The sequence below is a fragment of the Camelina sativa genome, chromosome 11, assembly GCF_030686135.1.
Source record: "Camelina sativa cultivar CO46 ecotype springtype chromosome 11, ASM3068613v1".
NCBI lineage: Eukaryota > Viridiplantae > Streptophyta > Magnoliopsida > Brassicales > Brassicaceae > Camelina > Camelina sativa.
Window position 1 is genome coordinate 17274844 of NC_141890.1, and position 13081 is coordinate 17287924.

At 39.1% G+C, this 13081-nt stretch overlaps 1 protein-coding gene and 1 pseudogene across 2 annotated transcripts; both read left to right on the forward strand.

The window, feature by feature from the left end:
* Window positions 1–399: 399 nt before the first annotated feature.
* LOC147934145 (uncharacterized) lies at window positions 400–1397 on the forward strand (annotated as a pseudogene).
* Window positions 1398–5687: 4290 nt separating this feature from the next.
* LOC104723637 (proteasome subunit alpha type-4-A) lies at window positions 5688–7388 on the forward strand. 2 transcript variants are annotated; one of them, XM_010442027.3, is made up of 3 exons: window positions 5760–5898; window positions 6014–6103; window positions 6431–7388. In XM_010442027.3, exon 3 carries the CDS (start codon window positions 6442–6444, stop codon window positions 7198–7200), a length of 759 nt encoding a protein of 252 aa, XP_010440329.2. In that variant the 5' UTR covers window positions 5760–5898; window positions 6014–6103; window positions 6431–6441; the 3' UTR covers window positions 7201–7388. The 2 variants fall into 2 exon arrangements, with proteins under 2 accessions (XP_010440328.2, XP_010440329.2); XM_010442026.3 differs by lacking the exon at window positions 6014–6103 and having other exon boundaries at window positions 5688–5898.
* The last annotated feature ends 5693 nt before the right edge of the window (window positions 7389–13081 follow it).

Consider the following 13081-nt stretch of genomic DNA (forward strand, 5'->3'; position numbering starts at 1 on the left):
TATATTACCTTCTTCATAAAATGGGGTATTTTGTTCTTTTATGTTACACAAATGTTGAATGTTTTTGTTGTTTACCAAGCCGGTATAATGTTTGAATTAATATAAATTGATAAAAAAAACAAAAGAAAGAATGAGAGAAAAAGAGCGATTTTTTGTGCGATTGTGAGACGATTACTTTTCCGTCTATTCCTCACACTTGTGACAGTTGTTGTAGACACCGGCGTTGTGGATCACGATCTCCATGATCACTGCGACGGGGTAGTTATCCCCACTAAGAAAACCACGTTTCCTAGTGATGCTGATTCCCTCGCAAGGGATGTCCTTGCTGAGGAAATAAGTTGGATAAGTAGATGAGGAGTGATTGGAAAACTTATTAGCTCTACTTATCCAACTTATTTCCCCTATCAAGATTTCAATCCCCTTGAGAGAATGGCTGATAACATCCGTAGAGTTTTGCAAGATCTGGACTTGGGTGTCGATGATGTCCCCATCGCACTTCCTTTTGACGTGGTCAACAACGCGGCAGCGGAAAACCGGTTCATAATCATGGACCGACCAGTGATGCCAAGACGACAAAATCTCCGCTCTCTTATTGCGGTTATGCCACGACTGTGGGGTCAAGCCGGTCTGGTCCACGGTCGACTCGTTGAAGGAAGGCGCTTTCAATTTGTTTTCCCATCAGAAGAATCAATGGAAACAGTGCTAAGGAGAGGACCTTGGACCTTTGCGGACCGTATGACGGTTTTGTAGCGATGGACTCCACTAATTCATCAGGATAATCTTAACTTTATCCCGTTCTGGGTCCAAGTTCGAGGTATTCCCATGCAATACATGAATCAGGAAGTGGTTGCCCATATTGGTCGGGCTATGGGCATGATCATGGACATCGATTATGATCAAGCTGCAGTAAAAAGGGCGGAGTATGTCCGCATCAGATTGAACTGGGATATCAGAGACCCCCTTCGTTTCCAGCGCAATTTTCAATTTACCCCTAGAGTCAACACCATCATGAGGTTCAGATATGAGCGTCTTAGGGGATTTTGTGAGGCATGCGGTATGCTTACTCATGATTAGGGGGCTTGTCTTCTCCGAAACGGTGGCTTTGATCCCTTCTCAGATGATGATGATAGTGACGAAGACATTCACCCCATGCAGCACCAGGAAACCAGAATGTTCGAATTGAGGAACTGAATGAAGGTGATGAGAATGGTAATAACAGAGCTCAAGACAATGGTCCGGTGGCAGATAATGTCATATTGGGAGATGCAAAACACCACCGTGATGCAAGCAAGGCACCCACTGAGATAAACAACAGGAAGCGGAAGAGGGAAGGTGGAGAGGGAGCAACACTGAACAGAGGAAGACAGAACACGAAGATGTGGAGGATCGAACATTGATCCTGAACTTGCTAGCGGTGTGGTGGACCCAAAACCACCACAGTCGATATGAAGAAAACCTGCTGGAACTGTCAAGGGTTAGGCTCAGACTTGACAGTTCGACGCCTTAAGGAGATTCATCGAAAGTTTCTCCCGGACATTATCTGCCTTTCAGAGACAAAGCAGGATGATGATTATATTAGGGATATAGGGGGTCAATTGGGCTTGCTTAACTATGTATCAGTCCCTCCTATAGGCCTTAGTGGTGGTTTAGTTATCTATTGGAAAAATCATGTAGCTCTGTCTGTTTCTTTTGCTTCCCCTAATCTTGTAGACTGTTTAGTCAAATATAATGACAGTTCTTTTTATTTGTCGCTGGTTTATGGGAACCCAGAACCAAACCTTCGTGATCATACTTGAGAACGCCTAGAAAGATCAAATATCACCAGGAAAAGTCAACCATGGCTATTAATAGGGTATTTCAATGAAATTCTTAGTAATAGAGAGAAAAATGGTGGAAGAAATAGACCAGAAGCTACCTTTAGCAATTTTCGAAGAATGGTTCGAGAGTGTGGACTAATAGATTTAAGATCAATTGGGGATCGATTTTCCTGGGCGGGTCAAAGGGGATAGCATTATGTTCAATGCTGCCTAGATAGGAACATGGCTAACAAGGCTTGGCTAGATAAATACCCAGCTGCAACCACATAATTCCTAGAATTTGGAGAATCAGACCATAGACCCTTAGTGACATATATTTCTGATGTCGAAGAGCAAAAACGGGGTTGTTTCATCTATGACAAGAGAATGAAAACAAAGGAAGGTTTTCATGATGTTGTTATGTCAGGCTGGAAAGATAAATATAATAGGAACATCCCTTTGGCAAGAAGACTTCACCAATGCCGTCAACACATTTCAAGATGGAAAAAGGCGAATAAGATGAATTCTGAGGAAAGAATTAATATAATTCGATTCAAACATGTTCCAGAAGGTGCTCCACTAATAACAAGACAAGGCTTGAGATGAGATCTCAATCAGGCATACATTTGTGAAGAAATGTATTGGAAGCTAAAGAGCAGAAACCATTGGATGCAAGCAGGAGATCGAAATACAGCGTTTTTTCACTCAACTGCCAAAACAAAACATGCCAAACAGAGAATCAGTGCCATACAAGACGAACAAGGTGTTATACAAAGAGGAGATAAAGACATAGAGATAGCTGCTGAAGGTTATTTCTTGAACCTTTATAAGTTTGTTCCAGTGGACAAGAAGGGATACGAGGCAGTTTTCAGAGGATACACAACCAAGATTACTAACACAATCAATGATGACCTAATAAAGCCAGTCAGTATGGAGGAAATTAAAGCCTCGGTTTTTGTAGTAGGACCACACAAAGCGCCGTGACCAGATGGCTTCACTGCTGCTTTCTATCAAAACTTCTGGGAGGACATCCATCCTGACACCATTAAGAGGTACAAAACTTCTTTAATACCGGTGTTCTAGATAAGTGGATCAATCATACCAATCTCTGCCTCATCCCAAAAGTGGAGACAATGAATACAATGGCTGACTTCCGACCAATCGCTCTTTGCAATGTGGCTTATAAAATAATCTCAAAAATCCTAGTGAACCGCCTAAAGAAACATTTGTGAGGACTGGTCACCGAGAACTAGACAGCTTTCGTCCCTGGGCGCCTGATCACAGATAACATTATTATTGCCCATGAAGTTTTCCACAGCTTTAACACAAGAACAAGACAAGCAGTGTCATACATGACCATCAAGACAGACATTTCTAAAGCTTATGATCGGCTTGAGTGGTCATTTTTGGAAAAAACAATGAAGAGAATGGGATTCCACCCTTAATGGATATCCTGGATTATGAATTGCGTTTCCACAGTAAGTTACTCAGTATTGATAAATGGTTCACCAGAAGGAAATATAATGTCAGAAAGAGGTATAAGACAAGGAGACCCACTCTCTCATTATTTGTTCATACTATGTGCTGAAGTCCTCTCCCACCTGATGAATCAAAATATGGCTGAAAGGAAACTAACAGAAGTCCAGAGGTTAGCCACCTCCTCTTTGCAGATGATTCCCTCTTTTTTACACTAGCCAACGTCAGATCAACAAAGAAGATAAAAGAGATTCTGCACCAATATGAGCGGGTATCGGGACAGGCTGTCAACCTCAGTAAGTCTTCGATAACTTTTGGTAAGAAAGTTCGACAAGAGAACAAGACGAGGGTACGCCATATTCTCAATATACATAATGATGGTGGCGGGGGAAAATACCTGGGCATACCTGAACAGTTTGGGCGCATAAAGAGTGAAATGCTTCACTACATCACTGAAAAGGTTAAAGCAAAAACACAAGGTTGGAACAAGAAATTTTTATCCACAGGTGGAAAAGAATTTCTCCTCAAATCAGTAGCTCTGACCATGCCTATATACTCCATGAATGTATTTAAGTTTCCCAAAGAAACTTCTCAGGAGATCAACTCAACATTAGCAAGATTTTGGTGGAATTCAGATGAACACACTCAAGGGATGCACTGGTTGTCATGGGAGAGATTGGGGAGCCCTAAAAGCTTAGGGGGACTCGGATTCAGGGATCTGGAACTATTCAATGATGCTTTGCTAGGAAAACAAGCGTGGAGATTATTACAACAGCCCCAATGTCTAATGGCGAGAGTAACCAAAGGAAAGTACTACCCGAACTCAAACATCCTCAATGCAACAAGAAAATGAAAAGAATCATATTTTTGGCGATCACTCATTCATGGGAGAGATTTAATGAAACAAGGGGTGAGACCTTTAATAGGTAATGTACAGTCAATTGATGCATGGAATGATCCATGGCTCCCAACAAACCCACCAAAAGCTCCTGTTCCAAGAGGATACCCCACACCAACAGTTCTTAGTAACTGGATCATATCGGAACCAACAGCATGGGATCAAGAGAAACTAACAGAACTGGTACACCAAGATGATGTTGAGATAATAAAGAAAATCAAGTTATACTCGAAATAGGGAGCAGACCTCATGGGATGGCATTATTCAAAGAGTGGTTTCTACTTAGTTAAGTCAGCCTACTATCTCGCAACACAACTACAGGATCATCAACAACTACCAATACCGGACATCATAGATATGAAGAAGAAAATTTGGAAACTAAAGACAGCTCCAAAAATCAAACATTTCTTATGGAAAATGGTGTCACGGTTCTTACCAACAGGCGAAAACTTAAGGAGGAGACACATAACTGGTCAAAGTGTATGTCGAAGATGCTGCCAAGCAGAAGAAACAACCAACCATTTGTTTTTCACCTGTTATCATGCACAATCATTATGGAGAGCTTTGGGACATCCGATCGCTGGTTTGATTAATGCAAATTCATCATTAGAGGAAAATCTTGACAAAGTGTTGAGTTGCAGTCTGGCTAACAATAATGATTTCAGCAATCAACTTCCTATTTGAATCCTATGGAGAATCTGGAAAAACCGTAACCTTTTAGTTTTCCAGCGAAGACACCAACCATGGTCCCATACGATCAGATCAGGAAGACATGATACTGAAGAATGGCATACTTGTCAATGCTAAATGCTACTCACATAACACCATCATCATGCAGAATTAAGAGTTGGACAAAACCAGAGACTTCATAGTTCAAATGTAATTATGATGCCTCTTTTGTCAACACTGATAGGGAACCACAAGCTGGATGGATCATAAGAAATTCAAATGGAACTTACATGGGAGCAAGCCAAGCGAAAGGATCAAAAGTTCAGAATGCCCTAGAGAGTGAATGTCAAAGTCTTATTCAAGCAATACAGCATTGTTGGATAAAAGGCCTGCACAAAGTTGTTTTCGAAGGAGACTCCCTCGAGTTGACAAAGCTACTACACAGACAATCATTCAATTTTGGAATACATAATTGGATAAGAGAAACCTTACACTAGAAAGAAAAGTTTGAAGAGGCTAAGTTTACATGGATTGGAAGAGATGGCAACAAAATAGCCAATCATCTAGCAAAGGATCCTCTAACCAATAACAATACTTTCATGTTTCATTATTATTTTCCGAGTAGCATGATAAATTTCTTCCATGAGGATTATTGTAATGTAATTGATTGATAATCAATATAAAAAAAAAAAAAAAAAAAAAAAAAAAAGAAAGAAAGAAAGAAAGAAGGGATATATTAACAGTATATATATTTTTTGAGGAGACAAACATTTTCTTAAGCTATATAAATAGAAAAATATAAATCAATCAAAACTTTTATAAATTGAACTAATAATTATAAGAATTCTGAGCCGTACCCTTTGAAACGAGACTTTGGGATTTTTGACCCATTAGTAATTAGGCCCATTTGTTTTTCTTTTGTTCTTCTCTTTGTTTCCCTTGATTTTTCTTGGAAAACAAGTTCACAAGTTTCGTTTAATCAAAAGCACCAAAGTTCTTCAGCGAAATCAAAGAATCGAGAACCCAGAAGAAGAGGATTCTGATAGAAATTTTCTTCAGGTAATTTTCTACTCACTGTTATTTCAATCGATTTCGTTTCCTTCCTACTGGTTTTTGCTCGTAGTATCTTCAAAACTTGGTCTTTCTTACTTGTGGGATCTGTGTTTCTCTTTAGCCAGGAGTGCTTTCTGTAAAATCTGGATGATTTTGTTCGATTCCCTTTGATTAGATGCGCAGATAAACCCTAGCGTTACGCGATTCTTTGGTACAATTTAATATAGTATTTGCAATGTATATGGTGCGTGATGCTTACTGTTATCGTCTTCTTTAACCTCTGAGTCTACTGTCATATAAACTATGAAATTGTTTTCTTGTTCACGAGAAGTTCAAATGTAGCTGAATTTTTTCTCTGCTTGCATTTTCCCCCAAATTTTTTTTTCCTGAGCCGGTTTGTGGTGTTCTGTGACCATTGGGACTCTAAGAAATTGCTGAGACTATCATACCTTCTAAGAATATCAATTGCACAGAACAATGACTCAACCTTGCTGATATAGTTTCGTTGGGGGTTTGTTTTTTCTTTCTCGGTATGCAGCTGTTTCAACAATGTCTCGGAGGTATGATAGTCGAACTACAATTTTCTCACCGGAAGGTCGTTTGTACCAAGTGGAGTACGCTATGGAAGCTATTGGCAATGCTGGTTCTGCAATTGGAATCTTGGCTAAAGATGGAGTTGTGTTGGTTGGTGAGAAGAAAGTTACTTCTAAACTTCTTCAGACCTCTACATCCACTGAAAAAATGTACAAGATCGATGACCATGTGGCTTGTGCAGTGGCTGGTATAATGTCTGATGCCAACATTCTGATTAATACTGCACGAGTCCAAGCTCAGCGTTACACTTTTATGTACCAAGAGCCAATGCCGGTCGAGCAGCTGGTTCAGTCTCTTTGTGACACCAAACAAGGATACACACAATTTGGTGGTCTCCGCCCATTTGGAGTTTCCTTTCTTTTCGCTGGCTGGGACAAGAACCATGGGTTTCAACTGTATATGAGTGACCCAAGTGGAAACTATGGTGGATGGAAAGCTGCAGCCGTTGGAGCGAATCACCAAGCGGCTCAGTCTATTCTTAAGCAAGACTACAAGGATGATGCAACGAGGGAAGAGGTGGTTCAGCTCGCTATCAAGGTTTTGAGCAAGACGATGGACAGCACAAGCTTGACAGCTGAGAAACTCGAGCTTGCTGAGGTGTATCTGACTCCATCAGGAAGTGTTAAGTACCATATTCACTCGTCTGACTCGCTCACTAAGCTCTTGGTGAAGCATGGTGTTACGCAACCAGCTGCAGAAACTTCCCAAGCTTGAAACACCTCGGTGCATGGTTTGGTTTCCAACATTCTGTGTTGTAGTTCTCCATTTTCCTTATTTTACTTTGGATTTAAAGATATCGCATCAGAAACAGTTACCACTCTGGTTATGACATGATACATGTGATTGATGATCTGTATCGTTAGGGGTTATGTTGTTATGAATGGAATTCTGAAACTTTTTAATTCTGCAATCTTGTTTGGCTAAAAAACACTAGTTACAGATCTTGGGAACTTGAAGCATTTGACTCAGGTTTCTGGATCTATTCTTCATCATATCCATCTGTATTTTTGATCATATCCATATGTTTTAATCGTCATTAATTATTCCAGATTTATTGAAATTTTAGTATTTAATATGGTATAATTATTTTCACATACTGTAAATATTGGTACTACTCTTTTCTAGGACAGAACTTGTTTATTTTTTTCTCAGCATCTTAAATTAAAAGTTTAGACTTTTGAGGTTACATAATAAAAGAATGAGCAACCACCAACGGGCCCATGAGAAAGCCCATAACATTCATTGATTGAAGTATGTTACGGGTTCTTACTTTGTCTACGGTTTGTTTATTTAATGACTCAAAACTCAAAGAATCAGAATCTCTTTTAGGCCATGAATGGATGCACTTTCTAAGCCATTGATGATGATGAGAAAAATAGATTTCTTAGAATTTAGGAAAACCAGATTTGAGAGGATTTTAGCAATTTGTTCATAAAATCTAAAAATCACATTTTATGGGTTTTTCAGCGTGACTTTTTTTTTTTTCTAATATATAATTATTCTAATTTTCTTAAATTCTAAAACAAACTAAAACCTTTTTTTTTTGTGCCACGACCAATTATTTTATTATTTTTAAAATAATTATTATACATAAAAACTAAAAATTAATGAAGTCACCATTCAAGATTTTGCAAAAACTAAAATCTAAAGCAAAAATCAAAATCCAAAAAAATCAAAACCCAAAATCTAAAAACCAGTTAAAAACCAACAGCCATTCATTCACCATGTTTACTAACGGTCAAGGTGTCTGTTTACTAACGGAACAGTGAAAATGTTACCGTTCAAAGCGTAAACCTTGAGCGCCAAATGAATTTTTCACTGGCCTAGGAGTTTTTTTTTTTCTTCTTCTTACCAATTACCATACCATAGTCACCGTGCTTAAAAGAGATGATGATACTTACTACTTAATAAGAGATGATACTTACTACTTAGTAAGAGATGATACTACTAACTATAAGTTCCTCTAAATTTAATCAATATGACAATTTGTTTGTTCTACGGTTCTACATTTCTACTTAGTATACAAGTCTAGTGAAAATATTTTGCCTCCCTTCGAAATTGCCTTCACTTTCCTCCATCTCTCATAATATTTTGTCGTTGCGAGTTCAAATATCAAATTTCAGAATCGATGAAAAAATCAGCTACACAACTCAAGTTTTATTTTAGAAGCAGCAACAGTGGCTAGATTTTATAAATCAAATTATCATTGTCATATCTATAAAACTGTATTTTCATCTTCACATAAAAATATAAATCTTTGTTCTGAATTTACAAAATTTATAGTTATATATAATATGTTGATCGTACATGTGACAGATTTGAGTTAAACCGGTTTGGTTGTAACTCAAACAGGTACAAAGAGTTGATTGAAGATCATTGGTTAAGTGGTTGTTATTTGGTTGACTCAAGTTGTAACCGGCTCACTCTATCTATATGAGTGATAAGGAGAGTTTGTTATTGTGATTAGCTAGAATCATAGTTGGATAGGTACAAAGGTAGAGATAAGTTCAAATCTAGGGCTAGTCTCTATATAAGGATGCTTTGTACATGATGTAACATAACAAGAAAAATACTAGTGAATTGCTTGTACCGTCAGCCGAGACGTAGGGTATTCATTTGATACCTGAACTCGTTAAAGCTTTGTGTCTTTTTCTCTTACTTCTTTGTTTTACTACTCTGTTCTACTTTTCTAAACTATTGTTGTTCTCGGTTGCGTACAACAACACAAGCCTGTGTTGGTGGTTTCGAGGGTGAGGTTGTAATTGTGGTATCAGAGCCAGGTTGCTCGAAGTGATGACGAACGCACGGATCAAGGTGGAACGGTTTGATGGGAAAGGAGATTTCTCATTGTGGAAGAAGAGGATGCTTGCGCATTTTTCCGTCCTAGGGTTGAAGGATGTTCTGACAGAACCAACAACACTTTCAACAGGACCTAAGATCAAAAAAGACGAAAGTTGTTGCAGCGGTAGTACACCCATCAATTTTCCTGAGGACATGGTCTCCGACATTGAGAATAATCAGATTCATAGCCTTCTCTGATTTATCAAGCCTTTCGACTTCTTCTTTCTCCACTCTTGCCTTGTATGCTTTTACAGTGGTATCAGAGCCAAGTTGCTTGAAGTGATGACGAACGCACGGATCAAGGTGGAACGGTTTGATGGGAAAGGAGATTTCTCATTGTGGAAGAAGAGGATGCTTGCGCATCTGTCCGTCCTAGGGTTGAAGGATGTTCTGACAGAACCAACAACACTTTCAACAGGACCTGAGATCAAGAAAGACGAAAGTGATGAATCATACAAGGCAAGAGTGGGGAAAGAAGAAGTCGAAAGGCTTGATAAATCAGAGAAGGCTATGAATCTGATTATTCTCAATGTCGGAGACCATGTCCTCAGGAAAATTGATGGGTGTACTACCGCTGCAACAACTTGGTCTACATTAGAGAGGTTATCTCTTTCCAAATCTCTGCCTAATAGGATTTATCTGCAACATAAGTTCTATACATTTAAGATGTTGGAATCTCAGACTATAGATGAGAATATTGATGATTTCCTCAAGATAGTCTCGGATCTGAATAGTCTGCAAATCTTTGTCACAGAGGAGATTCAAGCAATCTTGTTATTGAGTTCTTTACCATCTCAATATGATCAGCTTAAGGAGACACTTAAGTATGGTAGAGAAACTCTCTCATTGGAAGAGGTTGCAGAAGCTGCAAAATCAAAGGAGACGGAGCTGAAAGAAGCTAGGAAGAATGGTTCAAACACTGGTAATGGTGAAAGTTACGTTGCTAGAGGAAGAACTAAAACAAGAGAACCATTCAACAGGAAAAAAAAGCAGAGGCAGATCAAGATCTAGGTCTGGGTCCAGAATTACTTGTTGGTACTGCAAGAAAGAAGGACACTTAAAGAAGGACTGCTTTGCACGAAAGAAGAAGATGGTGAGTGAAGACGGTGATGCAGCTGTGATCATCGACAAGTTGCTGGAAGTGAAGGTTCTCTCTGTCTCAGATCAAAGATCTCAAGAACCATGGATTATCAATCCTGGTTGTTCGTATCATATGACCTCAAGAAAAGATTGGTTTGACAGCTTTGAAGAAGTAACAACTGGGCAGGTTCTCTTGGGAGATGATAGGTCTATCACAGTACAAGAGATTGGTACAATTGCAATCAAAGCTGTAGGAGGAACAATCAAGAGACTAACTAATGTCAGATATACTCCCAACCTTAAAAAAAATCTGATTTCTGTTGGGACTCTAAACCTGCAGGGTTACAAACAGACTGGTGGTGATGGAAAATACAAGTTCTTTAAGAACAACAAGCTGGCACTGCAAGGAACGTTGTGCGGAACTCTCTACTATCTTGATGGAGAAACTGTTGTTGGTGAATCAAATAATGTTATGTCAAAGGATGATACTGCTTTGTGGCATAGTCGACTGGGCCACATGAGTATGAAAAATCTAAGAGTTCTGACTGAGAAAGGAATTCTTGACAAGAAGAAGATCAACAACTTGTAGTTCTGTGAAGTGTATGTAATGGGTAAGAACAAAAAGCTGAGTTTCAATGTTGGTAAACACAATAATGAGGAAGTACTGAACTATGTACACTCAGATTTGTGGGGATCTCCAAAAGTTCAATTCTCCATGTCAAAGAAGCAATACTTCTTATTCATCATTGATGATTTCTCGACGAAGGTGTGGGTGTATTTTCTGGCTACAAAGGATGAAGCTTTCAGCAAGTTTTGTGAGTGGAAGATTCTTATTGAGAATCAAGCTAACAAGAAGGTACAGTGTCTCAGGACTGACAATGGTTTGGAGTTCTGTAAATCTGAGTTTGATAGTTTCTGCAAGGATAATGGCATTGAGAGACACAGAACATGCCCATACACCCCACAACAGAATATCGTTGTTGAATGTATGAACATAACAATCATGGAGAAAGTGAGATGTCTGTTGAATGAATCGGGCTTGGAGGAGAAATTTTGGGCAGAGGCTGCAGCTACTTCAGTGTACATCATCAACAAGACGCTATTGTCTGCAAACGATTACAACATTCCTGAAGAGTTATGGCTGGGAAAGACACCTGGATATTCACATTTAAGAATATTTGGTTCAGTTGTTTACATTCATGTGGATCAAGGAAAGCTGAAGCCAAGAGCATTGAAAGAAATTTTCATTGGATATCCTTATTGAGTGAAGGGTTACAAGGTGTGGCTTCTTAATGAAAAGAAGTGTGTCATTAGTAGAAACGTTGTATTCACGGAAGATAAGCTCTACAAAGACTTGTCTGGAGAGAAGAAACTACAGAAACCTCAACCTGAGATTGAAAGAATTAGAAGCAACGAGGTAATAGTTGATGCTGCCTAGGATGTTGAAACTCGTAAGAATGTGTCAGATGATACAATTGAAGGTGGAGCAGCATAAGAAGCTCATAATAGTGAAAATGAATTTGGTGAAGAAGAAGAGAACTTGGACAATTATCTGCTGGTCAGAGACGGAGTCAGGAGAGTGATCACTCGTCCAATCAGGCTTATAGATGAAAATACTGCTGCCTTTGCACTCTTTGTTGTAGAGGAGGTTGAATCAGAAGAACCTAGAGTCTATTATGAAGCTCGGAGAAGCAAGTACTAGGAGAAGTGGAAGGTAGCCATGGATGAAGAAATGAATTCTCTCATGAAAAATTAGACCTGGAATTTAGAGAATCTACTGAAGGATCAAAAGGCTGTAGGTTCTAAATGGGTGTTCAAGATTAAGCCTGGCATACCTGGAGTTGAAGAGCCTAGATTCAAGGCTAGATTGGTTTCTAAGGGATATTCACAGAGGGAAGGGATTGACTATCAGGAGATATATTCACCGGTGGTCAAGCATGTGTCTATAAGACTGTTGTTGTCGATAACGGTGAATCAAGACCTGGAACTGGAACAGCTTGATGTAAAGACTGCCTTCTTACATTGTAATTTAGAAGAAGACATCTACATGGATCAACCTGAGGGTTATGAAGTTGAAGGTGAGACAAAGTTGGTATGTCATCTGCAGAAGTCTCTGTACGGCTTAAAGCAAGCTCCAAGACAATGGAATAAATGTTTTGATCAATTCATGATCAAACATGGTTTTATCAAAAGTGCATATGATCATTGTGTATACTTTAAGGAGCTGGAAAATGAAGGATTCGTTTACCTACTTTTGTATGTAGACGATATGCTAGTTGCATCAAAGCGTATGTCAGAAGTTAGCAAGGTGAAGAGGCTACTGAAGAGTGCGTTTGATATGAAGGATTTGGGTCCAGCAAAGAGAATCTTGGGCATGGATATAGAGAGAGATCGTGTAGGTGGAGTTCTTACACTATCACAATCTATTTATATCAAGAAGGTTCTACAAGTGTTTCGAATGGATGAAGCAAAACCTGTGTCAACTCCTATAGGCGCTCACTTCAAGCTGGTTGCTATTCAGAATGCAGAGGAAAGTGTAGAGATGGGTGAGTTTCCTTACTCAAATGTTGTAGGAAGCATCATGTATGCTATGACTGGTACACGATAGGATGTTGCTTATGCAATGGGACTGGTGAGCAGGTTCATGAGTAATCCAAGACGAGTTCATTGGAAT

Bases quoted from the DNA above. Each gene is read 5' to 3' on its own strand.
- LOC104723637 (XM_010442026.3), top strand. From the start codon at position 6,442: ATGTCTCGGAGGTATGATAGTCGAACTACAATTTTCTCACCGGAAGGT.